The sequence below is a fragment of the Melozone crissalis genome, unplaced genomic scaffold (assembly GCF_028551555.1).
Source record: "Melozone crissalis strain CALT ecotype California unplaced genomic scaffold, PUWL_Pcris_2 ptg000017l_1, whole genome shotgun sequence".
NCBI classification, from domain to species: domain Eukaryota; kingdom Metazoa; phylum Chordata; class Aves; order Passeriformes; family Passerellidae; genus Melozone; species Melozone crissalis.
Genome location: NW_026535795.1, coordinates 5,979,678 through 6,003,461, shown reverse-complemented (window position 1 = coordinate 6,003,461; position 23,784 = coordinate 5,979,678). Strand labels below are relative to the sequence as shown.

The window sequence follows — 23,784 nt, the reverse complement described above, 5'->3', positions numbered from 1 at the left end:
TAGTCAAGGGTACCTGTATTATTTATGGCCAAGGTTTTCAGAAGGGAATAGTTGATCTTGCATCCCTTGGGTTTGGCTGCTCAGTGTGTGACCTGTGCAGAGCACCAGCCTCACTGAAAAATGGCCTTCAGACATCCTATTCCCCACTATTTCCTGTGTTTGGTGCTTGTGGCTGGATGGAGGTGGACAGAAACCCCCAGGATTCCCTCATTTAATGCTGCTGGGTCAGAACTGAGCAGGGCTGGACATAACAAGGGGTACAAGAACCTGCAGACTTCAGATTCCACAGAGAAAAGGTGTTTAAAATATTCTAGGAGTTTTTTAGTATTGTTTTTGGAAATGTGTGGCTGCAGTAGGTGACAGTGATGCTGTTTTAACCCTGGTGAGGAGTGATTGCCCCTCTGCTCCCCTCTGGCTGGAGTGATCAGAGCTGCACAGGACCCGGCTCTCAGGATGTATCCCACGCCTCAGCTCCGAGTTAATTTGATCTCACATCTGCTGCTTGTTAAATTAATGCTGCATGGTTCCCTGGAATGAGCACTATAGATTTTTATAGCTTATCACAGGTACTCAGGCGCTGCAGTGAGGGTCAGGACTCCGAAAGCAAAACAGTACAGGAATCCATAAAGTGGGAAAATAGGGTGTGATTTGTCACTGGAAAGGCTGACAATTGTTGAAGAAGAGATGAGATAAGAAAAAACAGACTAGTCGAGTTTGGTACTACAGTGATGTTATTTATAATCTCACTACAGACCTATTTTCTCTTGTGACTTTAATCCTCCCCATTTGCAGTGAGCAATCTATTATATGGGAAGATATTTGAGATGCTTTGGGAGTAGGGAAAGTATTATACATAAAATATGTAGCTAATATTATTAGAACAGACTCTGATTAATTTTGCAGCTGGCAACATTACCCCTGCCTGAAAATTAAATCCATTTGCTATCCGTGTGGAAGTAATTGTGTTAATATCAAAGCTAGTTTGGAAATGAAACAGGGAGAGTTCCACTCCATGTCTCCCATGAAAGGAATCAGGGATGTGAGATGAAGGGCTGGAGTAATAATTCCTTGCCAACACAAGGAGTTATCCTTTCCTCCACCAAATTTGCAAGACTTAATAGAGTTTTTGTGATGTATCTAATGTACATTCAAACATATAGATAAATCCAAGTGCCCTTGTCTCAGTCTCACCCCTGATTTGCAATATTGCCCGTGGGCAGACACTAATATTTGTATTTGTACTACATGTTTGTACAGCACCAAGGACAGCAGAGCCCTGTTCTCCTGGGCAGGTTCATCACCCCAGTAATTATTGACAGCAAAGATACGGGCCCAAGCCAGAAATATCTCAGTCTAATTACACTGGAGTGATTTTGAAAAGCAGTTGGACGAGATTAGAGAGACAGCTTTCGTTAATTAAGAACTGTTTGGGCTTCCGGTGCTACAGAGATCCCAGCTGGCCCCATATGCACCTCTGGCCGCAGCTGGGCTCTGCATCTCCCCCTTTATTTCTCCTGCAAAAGTTTTCCTCCCTGCAGCCTGTTTGCTGGAGCGCAGGCATTCTCTCCTCCTCCTCCTCCTCCTCCTCCTCCTGCTAAGCAGGAGGCGGGCAGGACTGACTACATTAAATATACAAACACGCTGTGCTCACTCTCCGCTCCAGAGGCATCATCGGTGGCCCGTCAGCAGCAGAACCCGAGCAAAGGCTGCCCCAAGGGCTGGGGAAGGCTGGAAGCAGCAGCAGCAGCAGCAAACAAACCAGCACCAAGAGCCCTGAATGAAAGGGGAGAGGAGCAGAGGAGAGCCCAGCGAGGTTGGGCACCCCAGGCTCTCTGCATCCCTGGCACATCGCTGTGAGTAAACGAGAGCAGCGTCCCAGCAAACAGCATCCTTCGAGGAGCAAGAGCTGGAGATCACTCACAAGAGAGAAGAAAAAAAACCAACAAAATCAAAGCACCAGCTGCTATCCCTTCCCAGAGGGAGAGAGAGCGATAGGAGTTTAAGGGAATGAACCTGGAGGATCCAGAGACTCAGAGAGGAAAAGTTGCCCTGACGGGAGGCTCTGCACACTGAAGCTCTGCTCCACCATGGGATTTCTCATGCCGAAGAGAAACCTCCTCCTGCTGCTGTGTGCCAGCATTTTCCCCGGTAAGTTTGAGAAAGCTCTTCTCCCCTTGCTCTGCTCTTTAGCTCTTTGCTCCGTTATCCCTCTCAAAAACACGCTGCAGGGACCAGCCCCTGTTCAACAGGGAATTTCCCTGACTCCTCCACCCTTCTGCCCCATCATTTCTGGTCCCCTGAGCACCAGCCTCTGCTGGGCAACGCTTTGCCTTTATTCTGTTCTCCTTTTGTCTGATGTGATGGAGAAAGGGTTAAAGCCACGGTGGGAAGGGGACAGGAGGGAGAATCCAGACGGGGGCTCAGCATCCTGCTTCTTGCCAGGGCTTTTCTTCCCTGGGTGAAGTGTGTTAATGTGTCTCGGGGCTACAGCTGCGGCTGGGGAGAGCACAGCCAGCGCTCAGCTAATGCTTCCCTTTGTATAATCCAGGGCAGCTGCAGCCTAAGTAGAAGCCATATTCCAGGAGGGACGTGGGGACAGCCCCCGGCTCCCTCTCCCCTCTGTCTGGTACAGCTCCTCCAGCAGCCCCTGGATGAAACGTGGCTTTAATTTTTAACAACCACCAGGCACCTCTGACAGCTCCTGGAGCCTACGTGCAGGGTCAGGGCTGCTCCTTGCAGCCTCCAACTTTTAAAGTTATGCCTGAGCAAAACCGGGATCTTGTTATCCAACTTGTGCTGTCCATCATCCTCTTCTTTCTCCCATTGTTTTTGTGAAATATCCACTAGGTAGGTTAAAGAGCTGAATTTCAGTCTGCCTTTTTTTTGCACTAGATGTAATGCCAGTTTTTTATGTGTAAATCAGATCCAAAATCCCTATTTCCCAGCAGGAGGTTGCTTTTTCCTTTTTGGCTTGCCCTTCTAGCATCCCTCTTCCCTGCTTGCAGACTCCAGTGCTAGAAACTTGCCACGAAGTGGCCATAAAAATTAGATCAGATTCAGGGAAGAATGGCTCATGAAGTGTTTTCTAGATGGTATTACTGGTGCTCCCACTTTATTCGGACCAACCCTGCTCTGTAATAGTGGGTGAATAGAGTGAGGGGAGACAAATCACCTGGGCAGCATCACCCTCCTGTGCGTCCCCAAGCTGTGGCTTGCAGGAGTTTCCCTCTGGAGAAGGCTCCAGCTGTGCCAACCCATGGACCTGCAGGTGTTCTATTCCTTCCCTACAGCCTTTGGCCAGGTGGAGACCCGAGCCCACGCAGAGGAGAGGCTCCTGAAGAAACTCTTCTCTGGCTACAACAAGTGGTCCCGTCCCGTGGCCAACATCTCGGACGTGGTGCTGGTGCGCTTCGGCCTCTCCATCGCGCAGCTCATCGATGTCGTAAGTGCAGCCTCTTTGTGCAACAAAGGCCAAAATTAGCCAGGCTGGGCACAGGGCGAGGCTCCTGGTGTGGGCTCCTGTGTGGGCTTTACTGGCTGACCCAGAGTTGGATTGGGAATGCTCTGCCCTCAGCAGAGAGCAGCAATCATGCAGACAGAGCTGGTGGAACATGGGGGGACTCATGTGAGTAGCTGGGCATCAAAGTGGATCCTTTACTCTTCATTTACTACAGGCAAAATCCCGAATTCCTTATCAAAACCCATGGGGCTGATCACAGCAGGGCACTGGAGCTGCTGGCATAAATGACAGAGAATCTGGCAAAATAATAAATCAAATACCTAATTTGGAATTTGAGCCATGATCATTAACACTAATTTACACAAGCTAATAGGGACACTGCTTTTCACGCCTTGGGAAGAGAGATTGCCTGAAGAGGTTTGTGCAAATGAAAGTTTTGAGAGTTTTTAGCTAATCTAGCAGATATTAACAAGAAAATTCTGAATGTTTGCTCAGGTAGAAATCACACGTGCAAACTGTATATACCCTGTACAAAACAGAGTGATCTGCACGCAGACTGATGTGCACTGAAATAATATTTATGGGATTATCTGGCACAGAATGTTGGGGTCAAGTGCTGGACAAAGGAGGTCCCTGCAGGGCTGCAGATGCCAGACACACTCACAGGCTTTAGAGCTCGTGCAGATCTTCCTCCTGCATTTTTCTCCTTCCTGTCCCTATTTGCATGTGGCACTTACCAGGACAGTGTCTGTGCAGCTGCACACTCTTTGAGCAGGTATTGGGCTGGCTTTCATGGAATGGTGGAGGTTGGAAGGGACCTTTAAAGGCCATCTTGTCCAAACCCCTTATTTTTCAGAAGAGGGGACTCCCTGTCATTTTTTACTGTAGTCATGTGGCAGAATGAAAGGGGTGATAATGCCCCAGCCCTGGAAGTGTTCAAGGCCAGGCTGGATCAGCCTGGTCTAGAGGAAGGTGTTGGAGAGGGTTGGAACCGGATGAGCTTTGAAGCCTCTTCCAATACAAACCATTCAGTGATTCTTGTGACAATGGAATTAATAATGCCAACCCAAAGACATCACTGGTGTGGGACAATCCTAACAGATGACTCTCCACACAGTTACATATTTTGAAATCAGATTTTTGAGATGAAAAGGAAACAGCTAGGATGGTTCAGGGGTGGGGAACCAAAGACACCAGTTGCTGGGGAAGGCATCCACTTCAGCTTTGCAGCACAGCAATTGTCTATCAGTCCCTTCCTCACTCTTACATCAGCTGAGGCTTCCAGGGCTGTTTGCAGTTGCTAATGTTGAAGTTGCATGGTTCTCATCTGAATAATTGATAAGACTAAAGATAAGACATTAGTGACTGAGGAGGCAGGAGAGACATTTCCATTATGCAGCTGCTGAATCGTGGAGAGGGGGGATCAATACACCTGCTCCACAGAGCTTTCCCATTTTACTTAAGAAAAATTAATCTTCTTAAAACCATGTCAGTGGTCAGGAGTGCAGCTTGCAGGCAGAGCTGTGTGGGACCTGTGGGCATGGCTAGAGGAGAGCTGTCACCCCTGCTGCCCCAGTCTGTGGCTGGGGACCCTCCTGCCACCAGTGTGGCTCTTCAGCTCCTCTCCCCCTTCCCCATAGTGACAGTTTTGGTGCAGACCCTGCTGCAGTTGTTAGACACAAGGCTCAGCTCCCAACAACAAGGAGTCTGAAAGGGAAATCAGAGCTGTATTCAAACCCCAGCTCCTGCTGACAAAAGCTGGGGGCAGGGGAACAGAAATCAATGGGGAACTCTGCATTCCTGCATGTCCTTACCTCCCCCTGGATTGCTGAGGGTTTTCTGGGACCAGAAATTAGGGGAGAGAGGTGAAATACATGTCCAGCAGCAGCCACCAAGAGACACACTTTGATTCCTGTGCCTGTGTGTCTGCAGGAGCTCACGTGCTGTGCTCACCTTGAGAGAAGGGGCCAGGCAGTGCCCATGGCTGTGCAGTCACTGCTGCCCTCTGGGCCATTATCACATTGCAAACCCCTCTCAGATAATCCCCTGGGACTGGAGCTGTGCTTCACTCAGGTCAGGAGGATGGTGAGGTGATGGACAGCAACTTCCAATAGGGGTGGATGGCTTCAGGGAGAATCCCAGGAAAAGGCAGCACCTGCTATACCAGGATGTCCCATGAAGGGGCTGTGGTGGAGACCCTCAGGTGCTTGAATTGCAAAGTGGAAGGAGAAGCAGGTTCTCAAGGACTGGTCCAGGTCATGGCATTCTTCATCTCCCATCAGCACCCAAAGAAGCAGCTGGATGTTTTCTCTCCCTCTGTTTCTCACTGGAGTGTTTTTGTATTCCTCCTCCCTCCGTGCGCTTCTGGTCCCTAACCCCAGGGCAGAGCATCTCTGCTCAGGTGTCACACCTGGTGCCACAACAGCAATGAGGAGGCTCAGGGAGGAGGAGGAGGCAGAGCTCCCCCCAAAGCTCCTGGGTTTTAATGCTCACAATCAATCCTGAACTGCCACAAGAACAAGGTTAATGATGAGCAGTTTGCTGTCAGCTGAGCTCTGCCAGCTCAGCTGGGTTTGGTGCCAACCAAGGCAAGAAATAAAAAGCAAATAAACCCTGAGCTCTGGTGGGACACTTCAGTCAGACCAGCACTAGGCTCTGCCCCACATAATTCATCTGAGTCACTTACAGAGGGTACAAAAGGCAAGCAGCAAACAGTAATTAACTCTACTGCAGTGATGCCAGCATTATAAATGCCTGACATTATTTAAATATGTATATACAGTCCTACTTTCCCATGCTATTTGTGCATAGAAAGTCTACCCATTGATGGAAATACACCAGGCTGCCCAAGAATTCCATGTCACAGAGCAGCTGGGGTTTGTTCAGAAAACCCAATCCACAGTGCCACAAGCTCATGTATTTGGTAGAAGGAGAAATGCTGCTGAGCTTCTTGTTCCCAGAACTGTGTCCATGGGTAATGTTTGAGCACTGGAATCCAGCATATATGTGTGAGTCAGGGTTCATATATCCATCACTCCCCTCCTTCAGTGCTCAGGTCAAAGGCAGGCTGGGGAGCTTTTCCTCTACCTGGTATCATCATCCCAGGCTGAATCCATCAGCACTGAGTAAAATCCCAATAAATTCCAGTCCATCTGCTCACAGGATTGCTTGGGTGCAGGCTCAGCTGTTCAGTGGCATCAGACAGCTGTGCCCTGTCCCATGTCAAATGACAGAAACATCTGCTTTTTATTTCCAAGACAGAACTTACATTTATTGCAGAGGTGATTTGTAATTACATAAATGAAATACAATTAAGGGAAATTAAGAGGGTTCTTTGGGCCTCTTAATCTGCTCCTGTAACCAACATCTGATCTTGCATTTCAGGATGAGAAAAATCAAATGATGACCACGAATGTGTGGGTGAAGCAGGTGGGTGCCCCCAAATATGTGTTTTTCCATGTTTCTTTCAGTTTTTCTGCTGAACTCTCCCAGCTTTGTAACCACCTCATTTTTGGCAGGAGTGGCACGACTACAAGCTGCGCTGGGACCCCCAGGAGTATGAAAATGTCACCTCCATCCGAATCCCCTCGGAGCTTATCTGGAGGCCAGACATTGTCCTCTACAACAAGTGAGTGTGAGCACCGTGACCACAGAGCAAACCCATCATTGCAAATTTTCTCTGTTCATGAGTTTAAAATGTTTCCTGCAATAATTCCACTTTATTTTGTTCTCTGTGGTCAGAGTTCATGTAGATTCTATAACAAGTCTTAAATGACATGACTGACATCCATCACAGGGGCTTTGCTCTCCTGGTGATCCTTCCTCTGGGCAGCCAGTTTTGTTGGGGAATGCCAGATATTGTTTTCTCTTCACATGTCAGGTGCACAATTAGGCTGGATTTGAGCTTTCAGTCCTCTTCAATTTCATTTCACCCAGGAGCTCTCCCCTAATTCATCACCATCAACTGGAAAAGCCAATTACTGATGATGGGCTTAAATAAGGAAAATATGCTAAAACATGTCAGGCTTGTGCATCTACAAACAGGGGTTTCAGGTCAGCTAAATACCATTCTGAAATGATTTCTAAATAGGTATTTGTTCTTTATTGCATATGCTTGCAATCTGTTCTTTGTAAGGACACTTCCTAGGGAGCAGCTTGTGGTTTTCTTTCTTTCCTTTGGAGCCTGTTGATATTCTTAGAAATGCTGCCCAAGTGCCACGGCTGTTTTCTCCCTGGAGCCTCCACCACAGCTCTCCAGTCTCTCCCAGGATGTCAGATATCCCAGTCCCCAGCCCAGCACAGGCCCCAGAGACAACACTTGCTGCAGGCATCAAAGAAAAGCATCTTTGCATGTGGCTGGCACTCAGAGAAAACCCTCACAGCAGCAGCCAGGCTCTGTTTTAATAAACAGTTGCCTGGTTCTAGCTTGATATGATTTTGCTTCTGTTTAAAAACCAAAATAAATGGCTGAAGCTGGAATCTGCCCAGGGGACTGTGAGCTCTGGAGACTACAGGGGCTGTTATCTTTCCCATTAGCTCAATCTGGATCCTCAGTGGTGTGGAGTGATTGCAAACCTCTCGGAAATCACTGCATCCTCACTGAGCACCTTTCAGAGATTAGCCCGGTGGAAATGATTCATTCAGAGGCACTTGGACCTTCCTGCCCTCCAGGGACACACTCTGAACATGAATAGTGCATCAAAAGTGCCTCACTTGGCAGCCAAGAAAGGTGTTCACAGCTTCCACTGCAAAGAAAAAATAATGTCCTTGTCATTCTTGTTTAATTAATGACAATGGCAAGGATTATTATTTTTGGAGCTTCTTGTGGTTGTTGTGGTGAACTGTGGTGCCAAAGGAAATGATGTGGCACAAATTCCCATGCCACCTTTGTGCTGGAGCTACTGGCACAGAAGAACCTGACATGTCACCTCTGCTTCCTCTCCCTTGGCTCAATAGGGTTGATGAGGATGGAAATAAGGAACCACAGAATGACAGAATGGTTTGGGATGAAAAAGGTCTTAAACATGATCTCATCCCAGTGGCAGGGACACTTTCCACTAGACCAGGATGCCCAAAGCCCTGCTCAACCTTGCCTTGCACACTTCCAGGGATGGGGAACACTCCAGGAGACCTTGTTATCTTTAGGTCTCTGGGTATTTTGGGGTTTCATGCTGAGCACACCCCCCAGATGTCCAGGACACCCTACCCTTCACACACTCTGCCCCTCTGCCCTGTTGTCGTAGTTCACTGCTGCTGTCACTGGGGTCTCTACAGGGACTCCAGGCTCTGATCTCCTGGCCACAGCAGCTGCTCCAGAATGTCCTTCTCAACCTCTTCTGGCCAGTGAGAAGACAATTCAGGTCTTTCAGTCCTGCCCACCTTACTGCTCTGACTTGCAGTAACAAATCTGATTTTCCTGGGACCTGCTGGCACAGGGAGATCTCATGCCCCAGCTCCCCAAACCCAGGCTGCTTCCCTCCCTTGATCCACACTCAGCATTAATAATCATGCATTTGTCTGTTGGCTGTCATGAGTCTATCATGCATTTTTAATTGGTTACTTTATCCATGAATTAAGCATGGATGTGGGTTAGGCACCAGACATTAGTGGGTTTCCAGTAATTCCATGTGTGCTCACTGCTGTATTTCCCTTTGTTCTTATGCAGAATGTTTTCTGCCCTGAGATGTATTTCTCTCTTCCTACCAAACACATCTGGAGCTGTAGTCAATGTCTTCATCAGGTTTCACATATTTTAGGGATTGCAGGGCAAATGCAAAGCAAAACCTGCAGAGTGAGGGGACACCCAGGTGAGGCTTTTCTGCACTGCATTCCCAGCCAGGGCTTCTCCTGCTGGGCATCTCAGCTGGAAATGACAGTGATTAGCCATGGTGATGCTAACAAGGAGTCCATCTCATATTTTACACATTATATGTATAGTTTAGAGGGAGTATAACATAGCTGCAAATGATTCTGGGTCTCTGGGAGGAAGAGATTGTGCAAAGAAACCTTGGTGGAAGAGAGCAAGAGGCCACACTGACCTTTTGCTGTCTTCAGGCTGTTTAGTATGAGCTAATTATTGCTTATAATATTACTGAAATATGGTATTTCTGTTTGTGATGGACTCCTTTAGGAAAGATTATACAAATACCCCTCCTGTTTTCATCTTTGTCTATATATTGCAGAAATGGTAAAATTTCAACTGATTTCAGATTTACATCTTTAAGGAAACCTAACCCTTTGCTGTGAGGTTACTCTCATATCTTGGCGCATTATTGTAAAAAACATTCCATTTACCCACTCTAGAGACCCAAATTAAATCAGTAAATTCAGCTGGTTTGGCCTAGAGACTAAATGTAGTTGTCAACATTCATAAGGAATCTGAAAAGAAATTAATATCCTACAGGGAAATTAATATGCTGTTGAATTTTCAGGCATGATGAGATAAGTTCCAAGACTCTGCAAACAGTTTCTACTGGATGTGACATAACATATGTACAACAGAGGAATATGAGCTCCTCATAGTGAAGTGACAGAGCCTTCTCTTTGCCAAAAAACCATGTTGTTCCTTATCTGAGGTTGTAAAGGCTCTTCAGGCACCACCAAATCATTTCTAAATGAATTATCTAATCCTCTGCATTGATTTGCTTCTCCATTCATTAATGGCTTTGAAGCACATTTTAGTTTTTCTTTGTATATTTGAAGTACAAAAAAAATTGTATTTTTGTATGGTTCTGGGGGTTGCATTTTTTCTTTGTGTTGGGGTTTTTTTGGATTTTTTTTTGTTTCTCCACCACTGTGTTGAGTCCCTTGTTTAACATAGGACCTCTAGAGGATAAACCCCTGAAAGCACAGAGAAACCCCTGAAAGTCCAGCTGCTAAAGGCTGCCCAGGGCAATCCAAGCCCATGTCCTTGAGCCTAATGCTGGTTTTCAGCTGGATAGTCATGGTATTATCACAGAATTTATCCTCTCCAGCTTGGTGGTTGTAAAACCTGGGGAAAAGCTACTGGGAATATGGAGAATTCAGCAGTTTCTCTTTTCTTGGTATTTTCTGGGATTAACTGTTCCAGAAAGCAATCCCTCTGCCTTAGACTCCACAGTTACCAAAAAAAAAAAAAAAAAAAAAAAAAAAAAAGAGAAAAAAGAAAGAAAAAAGACAAGATCAGATGTGAAGGAAAATCAAATACAAATTTCTGTAATTAGGGGTAGGAAATATCTCGAGAAATTCATCCAGAGATAAAATGGACGCAAAGAGATTACTGGACAGGGTAAGAAGATCATCTGCCAGGCAGCTTTTGAAAACCATGGAAAAGCAAAGAGTTTTTTTGAAAAGTACTGTAGCAGCTTGTTCTCATGAGCTTTACTGTGATGTTTGCAACCAGTTAGATTTATGGAGTAACACTGGTTTTATGACTCATCCCAAAGCTCTTTGGAGGAGAAATACCAAAAGATGCCCCTGTGTAACCTTTAAAATTGGAAACATACTTGACATTTTTCTTTATGTGCATTGGCACACATCTCATCATTCTGCACCAGCTATATTTATAATAGGCCAAAAAAAAAAAAAGAAATCACTAATTCCCCTTCGGTTCTCCTGATTCTTCTGGCAGGTTCAGGGGTTGTTTTTCTGGAGAGGGACATCTTCAGATGCTTTGAGGTTTGCTGCCAAGCTCTACCCAGCAATGCAGGAAAAATCAAATGATGCAGGAGCTGATGGAAGGAAATATTCAGGAGGGATCCCTCCCCTGGGCTGCTCTGTTCACACCCAAGGGCTGCTCCTGCCCTTCTAAGGACAGAGCAGGAGCTTTGCCTTCAAAGTGCTGGCAAGGATCCTTGGCAAAGGGGAGAATTGGAGCAAAATGCACCAACCCAGCAGAGTCAGAGCCTCCTGAGACGCCTGTGCTCCTTCCACTGGTGTGGCACAGCCTTTGCTGTGGAATTGCCATTCCACAGCCTTTGCTGAGAACGGTGCCTGCTTTGCTGAGCAACAGCCAAAACATCATTAGGTACTGCTGGCTCCTAAACACTAAACCAAGCAAAAGCTGGGAGGTGACTGAGGGAGGTCCCATCAATGCACAAACATCTCCCCCCTGGGCACCCAGGAACTTTTGTACCCAAGTTGCCAAGATCCTGGAGCTGTTTAAAACCCAACTAAGTAAGATCCTGATCCTCTTGTCGCTGACCTGCTTTGAGCAGGGAGTTTTGGGCAGGAGACAGTTCCAGAGGTGCCTTCCAAGCAGTGCATCTGAGTTATTTGGTAGCACAAATCAGTATATATTTTCCATTAAATATTTTCTGGTTTCCCTTTGAAGAGAATTTTAATCTGAACATTCCAGAAGCATCTCTGTAATGTGTACCAAAAAGGTGCAGGCTCCTAATACCACAATTTTTCTTCATTACTGCTCTTTGATGAAAAGTGCTTTAAGTGAGGACACTCTACTGTATCCATGTGTGTGTATAGATAATTTTCAGGCTTTTAAAGGTCTGTTTGGATTTCAATTGCGTCATCAGAAATTAAAATAAATGTGTGCCTCATTTAGATGCACTCTGAAAACACTTAATTTTGTGAGATGGTGTATCTCCCAACTGCAGGAAAATAGAAAGTGTCAAAAGAAAATAGAAATTCTCCGTCAGCAGAGCTTTTTAGTTGAATATAGCTGGTAGATGTCAGTAATGCAATGGCATCCTTAAACCCTTATAAAGTTAGGAGATTTAGTAGAGCAGCCTTTCTTCTCAAAATGAGAAATCAAAGGCTGCAGCACACAGCAGCTTTTGAGAGGGGGGAAAATAAGTAGTTGTCTTCTCTCGTTCTTGTTGTGCACTGCTGTGTTTGACATGAAAATATAAGAGCTCCAGTTCTTTATTACTGACATATTTCTAAAGCTGCCAGGTCAGAGTAACCATGAGAGCCTGACTATCTGAATTCTGCAGTTCTTGTGATGTTTACCTTGCACTCACGCCTTCTTCCAGCTGGATTTTCATGACAACTGTCACAACAGAGTGACCTCCACTGGGTGGGATGGGAACGTGCCTCTGCTCCAGAGGAATGCCTGCACATTTTCTCTGTCCCACTCCATCAGGTCTCCCACCTTCCTGTCTGGGGCAACATGCACATGGTGCACTCGGGGCTGCAGGAACAGCAATGGGTTTTCCCACAGCAAAGCTGTCCAGAAGAACACAGGGTTTCCCCAGTCTCCCAACTGCAGGCTGTGTTTGCAGTTGGTTGTCTCACCTTCATCCCTTGGAGGGTGGGGAAGGACTTTGGAAGGCACTCAACAGTCAGGTGACCCTGTTTGCTCCCTCTCTCATGTGGAGAGGAGCAGAATCAAAGCCTCACACGGGAGGGGATGGAGAATCTCTGCAGGCTGCCCTGCACGGGCAGGGTGCCAGCAGGAACAGCTCCCAATCCACTAAACATATGCTTGAAGGTCCACATATGCTTGTGGGTGGAAATCTTGGGGAAGGAGGCAGAAATGTATGGATGCATGAAGGGTGAGACAAGTGGGAATACTGCCTTTGCATGATGTGGCTGGCTGGGGTATATTCTGTGTACACAGCATGGCTGATTTACCCTGCTTACAAATTCCTCTGCATTGAACTGCAATGAGAAATCCAAACACACTCAGTAAACTCAGGAATTCTTTCATAGTCCTGATGGGCTGGTGAGGCAGGAGCATCCCAGGGTGTTTTGTGGCTCCTCAGAGTCAATAATTTACTGAATCCAAGGAGATTTTCTGCAGCTGGTTTCACTCCTGCCATGGCACTGCAGGCAAAATCCAGCCTGGAAGGCAGTGCCAATGTTATTTGTAAAAATGTGAGCCAAACAGGGGCCAGGACGAAGCAGGGTTTGTTAGGCAAGCAATTAAAAAATAAAAAAAAAATGTTCCTAATTAAAAAGCAGATAATTTACAGAAACAGGTGACACCCAAGGTCTGCAGCATCACAATGGTTCCGTCTATGCTTGCAGAAGAGGAGTGATCACACAGAAACTGCAAAACTGCCAGGAAAGGCATTTCTGGGAATGAAACACAGTTACATGAATTATTATCATTCCTGGATGCCATTTTAGCAAGACCTTAGCCTGGTTTTTTCCAAGACTTTTCAAAAGAAAAATGGACACCTGTGTTGCCTATCCAGCCACTTACACACTGCTCTGCCTAAGAAGGGAAACACTCATAGTGGATGCTCATAATCCCTTTTCTTTAATAAGATCCAATTAAAAATATTGCTCCATTAATGAGCTATTTAATCATGCCTCAGAGATATCATTAAATGCAGAATTGGATTCCATATTCCTATTGAGATTTAAAAAGAAAACCACCAAGAACAGCAAGCACTGGACTGCCACTTGCTGTGCATGTTTCATGTCTCAATCTGGCTTTACTGTGCTCCTGGCAAAACCCAGGAGAAAAAAAAAAAAGTGATTTTTATCCAAATCACATATTCTGAAGTGTAAATTAGATTTAAGAAAGAAGAGGTAAGACAGGAGCTGGATGGATTGTACAATGGCCCAGGTTTGTTTGCTTCAGAGTAGATCACCATGCTGATTTTGTCTTAATACCTTTGTGAGAGTTTTGTATGTAGTTTCCACTTTTTTTATTTCAAAGTGTTTTAAATCTTTAGAAAAAAATCCAGTTTAGAAGTCAAAAGACACTATGTCCTTTTGTGTTCTTTTGGTTTTCCTAAAATCTGCCCCAAAGAACACAAAGAACAAAGAAGAGTTTAGTAAAACCTGGTTCTCAGCAAGTGCCAGATCCTGCCACTATTTCCTAATACTACACCAGCCTAATTTTTAGGATCTTTCCCAGAGCAAGTGGAAATATGTGATGTGAGTTGTGTGGCCCTGGCACAGCCTGCTCAGAAAAGCTGTGGCTGTCTCATCTCTGGAATTGTTCCTGGCCAGATTGGATGGAGATTGGTGCAATCTGGTCTAGTGGAAGGGGGAAAAAAAAGAAACTTCCATGGCAGTGAGTTGAAATCAGATTGTCTTTAAGGTCCTTTCCAACCCAAACCATTCCATGAGTCTATGAAACTATTAAAAAAATCATTTTTTTCTTTTTGATTTTGCTTGTAAATGAATGGTCTCCTAAAGAAATGAATTTAGGAAGTTCCTGTGCCTTCTGCAGCTCGAGGAGCCCTGCTGGATCACCCGTGTGCTGATGATCTTGCTGCTGGCGGGGAGGAGGAGAGGTGTGTCCCCTGTCACTGCCTGGCTGCTGTCAGGGCACATCTGGGCACTGAAGCAGCAGAGCAGGGCCCAGGGATTTTGGCAATTGCAGCCTGGGCTGGCTCCAGCCAGAAGCAGGAGCAGAGAGCTTTCTATCTGTATCAGCCTGAATAATTCATCTCAAGTTTTTAGCAGAAGCTCTCTTCCCCTGCACAGCCTGTCCTTTGTCTGGCAGTGCTGCTGTTTGTAACTCAGGTTCTTCCTCCAAAAGTCTGGAAAACACAATTTATTAATACAATTTATCCAATACAAACTCCTGAGCTGTTATCTGTTTATCTGATAACCCCACAGTCGAGGGTTCCTGTGAGAAGACACTACAGGAGCCAGTTCTCTTCCTAACTGGGAAATCAAAAGATTAATGCTCATTATTCCTACTAATAGGATGTTCTTGCTGTTTTTCACATAAAATACTGGGTGATTACCCAACACTCTCTCATTTTTAGCAGCTGTCACAAATAATTCTGCCCAGCCCACAGCTACACTATCCCATAGTACTTCCTCCCACTTCTAAAACAAACTCAACTCATTCCAGAGCACATCTGGGACACTTTTGGGGAAAACCTGTGTAAAGTCACATGAAGGAACGGACTTATGCCAGGGGAAGGCTGACATGTGCATGAATTCCAGGGCTTGTGTAAGCCAAGAGCTCAAAATCCACTGGACAGAGTAGATGGATCCAGTGTTTGGACATGATGTGCCTCTTGCACCTCTCAGGTCATTTGGAAACCAGGCACTAAGTATCCTATTTCCTTACCAGACTTGACATGTCCTAGAGAAGTCTGAGCCCTTTTTTTGTCTTCCATCTGTCCCCAGTGCTGATGGCGACTTTGCAGTCACCCACCTGACCAAGGCTCACCTCTTCTACGACGGGAGAATTAAATGGATGCCCCCTGCTATCTATAAAAGCTCCTGCAGCATCGATGTCACCTTCTTCCCCTTTGACCAGCAGAACTGCACGATGAAGTTCGGCTCCTGGACCTACGACAAAGCCAAGATAGACTTGGTGAGCATGCACAGCCATGTGGACCAGCTGGACTACTGGGAGAGTGGGGAGTGGGTCATCATCAATGCTGTGGGCAATTACAACAGCAAGAAATACGAGTGCTGCACAGAGATCTACCCTGACATAACCTATTCCTTCATTATCCGGAGGCTGCCGCTCTTCTACACCATCAACCTGATCATCCCCTGCCTGCTGATCTCCTGCCTGACTGTCCTGGTCTTTTACCTGCCCTCTGAGTGTGGAGAGAAGATCACCCTGTGCATCTCCGTTCTGCTGTCCCTCACTGTTTTCCTGCTGCTCATCACGGAGATCATCCCCTCCACCTCCTTGGTCATCCCTCTCATTGGGGAGTACCTGCTCTTCACCATGATATTCGTCACCTTGTCCATCATCATCACTGTCTTCGTGCTCAACGTGCACCACCGCTCCCCCCGCACCCACACCATGCCAGACTGGGTGAGGAGGGTCTTCCTCGACGTGGTCCCACGGATCCTTTTCATGAAACGTCCCTCCACAGTGAAGGACAACTGCAAGAAGCTCATCGAGTCCATGCACAAAATCACCAACGCGCCGAGGCTTTGGTCCGAGATGGACGTGGAACCCAACTTCACTACCTCATCCTCCCCCAGCCCCCAGAGCAACGAGCCATCCCCCACCTCCTCCTTCTGTGCCCACCTCGAGGAGCCAGCCAAGCCTCAGCCCATGTGCAAGTCCCCCTCTGGGCAGTACTCTGTGCTGCACCCCGAGCCCGTACAGGTGACCTGCTCCTCTCCACAGCCCTCCTGCCGCCACCTGAGCGACAGCCAGGCCACCTCTGCCTTGAAAGGCAGGTCACTGAGCGTGCAGCAGATGTACAGCCCCAGCAAGGCAGAGGAGGGGACAATCCGCTGCAGGTCCAGGAGCATCCAGTACTGCTACCTGCAGGAGGACTCCTCCCAGACCAACGGCCACTCCAGTGGCTCTCCAGCATCCCAGCGCTGCCACCTCAACGGGGAGCAGCCCCAGCACAGGCCCCCTCAGTGCAAGTGCCGGTGCAAAAAGGGTGAGGTGGCAGGCACAGCAGCCCAGGGGAGCAAGAGCCACGGCTCCAAGGAGCAGCACCTGGTGCTGATGTCCCCAGCCCTGAAGCTGGCAGTGGAGGGGGTTCACTACATCGCGGATCACCTGCGCGCGGAGGATGCAGATTTCTCGGTGAGTGTCCCAACGGAGCCTGCTCTGCTTCAGAGGGTCAGAAATGAGCTGCTAAGGGAGCCACAGCAAGCCTTGAGCTGTGCAGAGTGTGTACGTGCTGAGGCAGGCTCAGCCATACCTCTGGTGTGGGTTTTGGCCACTGGAGGTGTCCTTGGAGGCTTGGAATGATGGCCAAGGGGGCAGCACAGCCAAGTCATGCTCAGGGTTGCTCTAGAACAATGGATTCTCCAGCAGAAAATAGGAATAAAGTTGTTGTTAGGCAGCAAAGAAGCAGTTAGGTTTGTGAGAGACCCAAAGCGCAGCCATCTCACAGGAACAGAGACTTATTCCCTATTTAAGCCTCTGACAAATGGGGAATTCACACTCTCTGCTTTTTATTAATCGCTAATTGTGACTGCGGAGCCCAGGAAAGCAAATTGCCCAAGCAGGCTGTGGGAAGCTGTAGTAGACTGGGGATTCTGCAGAGTCTGTTCTGCTCTTCTCATGTATCATGATGTGATTATTTATTAGTGGACTTCCACTGGAGCAGTTGGCTCTGTGCAGGGATGTGGGAGAACAAATTTCCTGTTTATTCTGTGGGGGTAAATATGGCTACAAATAAAGGGAGTAGAAGCTGAAAAGATGCTTTTTCATGGAGACGCTGGTGCACATAACAAATGCCACATCCTTTCCTCCAGGACTATGGATTTTGTGTGCTAGTAATTATGTCTATAATGAAAGGTGGCACAAGATAACCCGAACTTAGTCATATTATTAAAGAAAAGCCTTATCTACCTTTTCCTGGGCAGATTCATATGCAAAAGGTGCTTTTTAGCTTTGTCTACAGTTTAAATTTCTTAAGATTTAGAATCAGTGCAAGTCATAGTGTGTTTGTACAAGACTTCCTGAGCATAGAGTGTGTCTTTTATTTGCATTTTTCACAGCAGTGAGCAGCAGCAAGAAAAGCCTAAATACTACTGTCCATTTTTATACTCTTTGGTATCATAGTTAAGGGCCTCTGTTCTTCAATGGATTTCGCTCCACAGCATCCCTTTGAGGAAGGAACTGTTAATTCCTTGTATTGAGGAGTTACAGCCAAAACACAAACTTTCTGTTCAAGGTCACAGAACAAATCTGTGGCAGAGATGGGCTGTGAATCCTCATCTTCATTAGTTGCCAGTCCAAAACTCCTTGCCAGGGTAAAGCACTTCAGAAGCACATTAGGAGTGCAGGAATTAAAGCCTGCTCTCTCCCTCTGGCAATAATCACAAGTAAACCCTTGGATGTCAGTTGAGTTTAGCTCAATTTTTTCCCCATGGTGCAAATGAAAAAATATTACACCAATAATACTTCCCATTTCAAATGATTCTCCCTGCTGAACTGGTTGGTGTTAACAAGAATGGACTCAATTAATATTTCGGGTTCCTTCCTCTTAATTTTTTTTAATGAAGCAGTCTTCAAAAGCCACAAATTTTCTTCTGATGCCTTCTACTGCTCGAAATTAAGTGATCATCCTGAGGAGGAAGCTATTTACAGTGCTAAACATCAAAAGCAGAAGAAAAGGAGCAGCTTTGAGCCTTTGGTGTCTGACCAAGCTCCTGCCAGCCCAGGCTGTGAGGAAATGCACCAGGAAAATATCCAGCAATGGGCTGTGGGCAGCTTTGTGGGCTCCCCTGGGGATTGGGGTGAGCTTTCTCCACCATTCCACATCAGCTGTTGTTGCCACAGAAGGCAGAGTTTAGTTTTCAGATAGAGGGGCTAATGCTCCCTCCATTCTGGGGCTGCACTATTTTCCCTCTCTGGACCCAAGTAACATAAAGTAGGAAAGCACAGTTTTTTTCTCCCAGTGGAAATGAAAAAGAAGAAGGAAAACGATCTTCTGGAACAGAAATATACTGTGAGGAGCAGAACTGATCTAATAAAATGAGAATTTATTGGGGAAAAAAATCAGTGCTCAGGAATTTGCTTTCGTCTTAAAATCAAATTGTGGCATTTCTTCATGGAAGTCTTCCATAAATCTATCAGCAGGCACCTCTGATGCAGCTGCTGAGACACACCTTGCTGTCTTGTGGGCAATATTTCCAGAGACATTCACCTTCCCAGAGCTTCTTTTAAGTTCCTGTGTTTTTTGTTGTTTTTTTTTTTTTTTCTCTAAAGCTCCATTGCCACAGGGGCAGTGCTTCTAAATTAAAAGTAAATAGCTCATTTAATTAAGTGCTCCAGCGAAGAGAAAATGGGAAATGCAAGAGGCAGTTGTTTGTTACAGAAAGATATCTGCAAACAATACAGGCACAATGGGGCACTGGGGAAAACACATGGTGGAATTGTCCCAGCAGAAGATGGAAATGCCATTAGAAATTAATTACAGACTGAAAGGCAAAACAAGCTCCATGTCACACATCAGCCAAAATAACCAGACAGCACCAGCACCATCTGGGAACTCGTTCTGTCCATGGCTGCGTGCATCTCCAGAATGCTCTGATATGAAGATATTTAAAAATAAAATGGGAAGGAATAAAGCTGAGGGGGAGGAAACAGGATAATCTCACAGGGTTATTTTTAACAAAGTACAATAAAACCGCCTGGGACTGCTCTAATCTGTGTTGCAGACTCTGGGTCCTGGGGATCAGATGTCACCAAGGCCCCTCAATCCTCCACTCAAATCCTGAGGCTCAGCCCCACAAGGAGCTGCACCAGGGCAGAGCTGCAGATTCCCATTTTTTGGGAAATTTAGAGTGGGGGAGTCAGCTGGTTCTTGCCCTGATCGTTTCCCAAAAATAATTTTGAGTGAGCTTCTTAAAAACTAATCAGAATAGAGGCCAGGAGTTGTGTTGGCAGATGTTGGCAGCTGCATGGATGTCAGAGGGATGTCTGTGGATCAGACTCCACATGGGCTGCTGGACCACGAGGAAATGCTACAATGGTGGCAGAATACAAAATAAAAAATCCAAATAATTTTTTCTCCCTCATCCTCTTTTTTTTTTTAATTATTATTATCTCCCCATAATTTCCAATTTCACCCTCTGTGTTCCCAGTCTCAAGCTGGATATTGATTTTACAAACATCTGATGCAGTCCCAGCCATCATTTTCAAAATGGGCTCAGTATTTCTGCATACACCAGTACATTAGAAAGCAAATTCCTGTCCAAGTTGTCCTTCCCTCACTTTCCTTTTCTTTACTCAGAGAGAAACTCATCAAGTTTCTTTTCTTTCTGTGATCTAGCACTTATTTTTACTAGCATAAATATTCAAAGGAAGTTATTACACCAGAATGAGGCATTATTTACTCAATCCAGCTTTCCGGCTGAACATCAGATGGGAAATTTCAGATTTGCTTTACACATTGGTTACATCATAAGACATTAATCCCATAAAAACAATCATCCAGGGCTTGCTTAGATGCCTTTCTCATGGGGAATTTTAAGCATCAGAGGCTCCAACTCTCAGCAAGTGATGAATAGGTCAGAAAATAAGTGCAGCAAAAGGGAGTTATCCCCTGAGCTCTTATTACAGAACTGTAGAATCACGGAATGGTTTGGGTTGGAAGGGCTCTTAAAGCTCTGCTCTCTGCCATGAGCAGAGTCCCATCCAACCTGCCCTTGAACTTTGCTTCTCTGGGCAGCTGTGCCAGGGCCTCAGCACCCCCACTGTAAAGGATTTCTTCCTAATTTCTGATGTAAAATACTACATTTCACTTTAAAGTCATTCCCCTCTGTTCTGTCACTACATGATTTTATAAATTCAAATAAATTATGGTTCACAAACCAAGGAAATTATAAAATCTTGGGTTTCAAGGGTCAATATTTTTATTTTACTTACCTTAATACAGATGGTTGTGCAGAGGGCTGTAAAATCATAAGATAACAAGATTTTTCCCAAGAAGGTGACAAAATTCAGGGTGAACCTGGTTGTTTTCTCTGCCTATTCAGTAGTAAAGGCTGGCTTAACTCAATACTGCTTTTAAAAGGAATAAATCTATCCATTGAATGAAAACATTGAACCCATTCTTACGCTTTTGACAACGTTCAGGTATTCCTGAAATTGAAAATGCTTTGTTCAGGGAAAATATAATATGGTCTCCAGTGCGTGTTTCATTTCCCAGCTCACAAAGCTGCTCACTGAGCCAAGGAGCTCAGCAGCACCACTGTACCTGTGGAAACGTCCTGTGCTGCAAATGGCACTGCACTGATAGCTGGATTGCTTCCTTTACCAAAATGCATTTTTCAGCTTTGCTGTCCCCTTCTCCTTTCACCACTCACAGCCCCTGGGGAGGTTTGAGTGGGCTCCTGCTGAGATGTTTTCCCCAAAGAACAAGGCAGCGTGCCAAATTTCTGCTCTCGGGTCTGTTAATCAGCAAGTGGGAAATTGTAGGAAATCATAATGGGTACAGTCATACAAAATAGAACTTTACCGTCTGATCAGGCCTCTTCCTGGGAAAGACATTACTAGCAGCAATGTAAAATAAGAGGTTTTCATATATATATATGGGTTCTTAATGAAGCAGTCATTTACCATTTCTGCCTCATGGTACTAGAACTCCCCAGAGAGGAATTGCTGGAAAATCCTCCCACAGGAAGGCAAAAATGGGGGAAAAGGAGGGTGAGGGTCCTTTTATTTGCTGGCTCATTTTCACTGCTTATTCACCCAAAGCTGTAAATCCCTTCACAGGAAGAGTTTGGCTTTGTTAATCTGTGAGCAAATCTTTTTTATGAGCACAGGGAAAGGAGTCATTTCTTACCCCCCACCACCCCAGCCTGAATCACAGTCTCATTTACACACCCAGTTACAGCTGCTGCTGATGGAAAATGGGGGAGTGAGTGTGCAGATGGCCTTAATTATACACAGGGTTGTGTTATCCATGGGATTTGTGCCTTCACATGCACACCCCTGCAGTCTGGGGATCCCTCAGGTGATTGACGAATAAACCTTTGCCATTTTATAGTTCCACTAAGTGTGAGTAAGACCTCCCCCTCCTATCTCAGCGATGATATGAAAATATCCTGCTTTGGAGTAAAACTCTAAGAGTTTTCACAAATTTTAGTCTCCAGTAAATGTTAATAATTGGCCTCTCCCCTCTGTGTTCCAGGTGAAGGAAGACTGGAAGTACGTTGCAATGGTCATCGACAGGATCTTCCTCTGGATGTTCATCATTGTGTGCTTGCTGGGAACTGTTGGGCTCTTTCTCCCACCCTGGCTGGCAGGAATGATCTAAATATAGCACCAAAGGGAAGAAATTATTGTCCCACTATCCCACTGTATGGATTTTAGTTCACCTGGAAGGAGAGAACAGAGAAATGGAGGCAGCCCTTTGAATAATTCACTGCGTGTCCTCACCTGAGCTGCTCCTGAGGGGAATCCTTTCTGAGGTCACATTGTTTTGCCAAGCCATTTTCATCTCCTCCATCTAATTTAGGGGAAAAGTTCTTATCAAAATCTGTACATAGCATGGTGGCATTCATTGGCATATACTCAGCAGTGTAAGAACACGAGCTTGTCCCTAAAGCAGCACAGAAAGGGGCTCTGCATCCACAAACCAGCCCCTGGCAATAGCTCCAGTCACCCTCAGCAGCCTCACTGTGCCCTGCCCAGTGATTTTGCCCTGTCAGGCTCAAGTCTTTCAGGACTGTGTCCCTGTATGAGTCATTTTATAAATAAAGTTCCAAATTTGGGATACCTGTGCAGGATGTGGTCTGTGTTCAGCTGGTAAAGGCAGAGAGTCTGGAAAGGCTGAAATGGCTGCTTGGGACCAACAGTGATCATTAGCACAGCAGATGCAGATTTTATACAGATTTTACTTTGGCCAGTGCCCTCCTGGAACTGGGGAGACTGGGACTGAATGCGGATCAGGCAAATGGAGGGAGGATTTGGAGTTAAGATTGGGACCACATTGGTAACTCTTTAGGGTACTTTCAGAGGAAATCTCCTGGATCCAAATTATGACTTCCGCAAAACAGCAGAGGGTCACCCTGAGCTGTAAAACAATTGCTGGAGGTGGGGAAGATACGTAAGACATGGGGAAGCCAGAACGGAAATCCAGGATGATGTCAGGATAATAAAATGTGCCAGGGTCACCTAGGGCAGGTTATTTAGGTGCCAGCGAGAGAGAGATGCTCCATGACCTCCCAGGGCAGCCTCAGTGCTCTGCCACCCTCAGTGTAAAGCAGTTTTTCCTCATGTTGAGGTGAAACTTCTTGTGTTTCAGTCTGTCCAGCTGCGTTTGGCCTGGCTCACTGTCCCCACCCTCACTGCTGGGAACAGCCCACAGCCCAGTGTCTCCCTGCTTCCTTCAGAGCTCTCAGAGGCAGAAGGGCTCATGAACATTTTAACAGTGTGTGCAAGCAGAGGCAGACATGTTCTAAAAACCCTCTAAAAGCTGCCTGAGGACCTGTTGTGAGAGCACAACTCAAACACCAGACTGCAGCTCTGGGATCTGGGCTTTGCACCTCGTCCACACCCACAGCTGGGATCAGCACCCATGAGACTCTCTGGGCACTGGGGAGTTTACCCTGCCCTGAATTTAGGGGAACACACACCAGGAGAGGCAGGGAGCTGCCTGGGGAGCAGCACAGAAAGTCCTTCAGAAGGCAGAGAAGTGAGAGCCCAGGTGGGATGTATGTCACCCCTATGTGTGGTGGCCTGGCGCACGAGGCTTGTTGCTGCCACACGGCTCAGTGAGCAGCACAGAGCTGCTCAGAACTGTGACAGCAATGCTGGAACGCAAACAATGGGCTTTAGAGACCTCTTTGAAATACAAGTTACTGCACTCAGCCAGAACAGCACAGGTTAAAAATCAATGCAGTGATCGGCCTGTGAGGCCTCATCTAAGAAACTACAAGTGACCTCTGTGTTCAGAGATTCAGCCAAGTGCTTAAAATCTGTTTGGCTCACCAAGAAAGCAGAGCAGCCGTGGTTTGGGCCAGCTCCA

The 23,784-nt window shown here is 46.2% G+C and overlaps 1 protein-coding gene across 1 annotated transcript; it reads left to right on the top strand.

The window, feature by feature from the left end:
* The first annotated feature begins 1,633 nt into the window (after nucleotides 1–1,633).
* Nucleotides 1,634–22,509, top strand: CHRNA4 (cholinergic receptor nicotinic alpha 4 subunit). Its single transcript, XM_054274418.1, has 6 exons — nucleotides 1,634–2,148; nucleotides 3,291–3,442; nucleotides 6,845–6,889; nucleotides 6,979–7,088; nucleotides 15,500–16,880; nucleotides 21,946–22,509. Exons 1-6 carry the CDS (start codon nucleotides 2,088–2,090, stop codon nucleotides 22,069–22,071), a joined length of 1,875 nt encoding a protein of 624 aa, XP_054130393.1. The 5' UTR covers nucleotides 1,634–2,087; the 3' UTR covers nucleotides 22,072–22,509.
* Nucleotides 22,510–23,784: the final 1,275 nt, after the last annotated feature.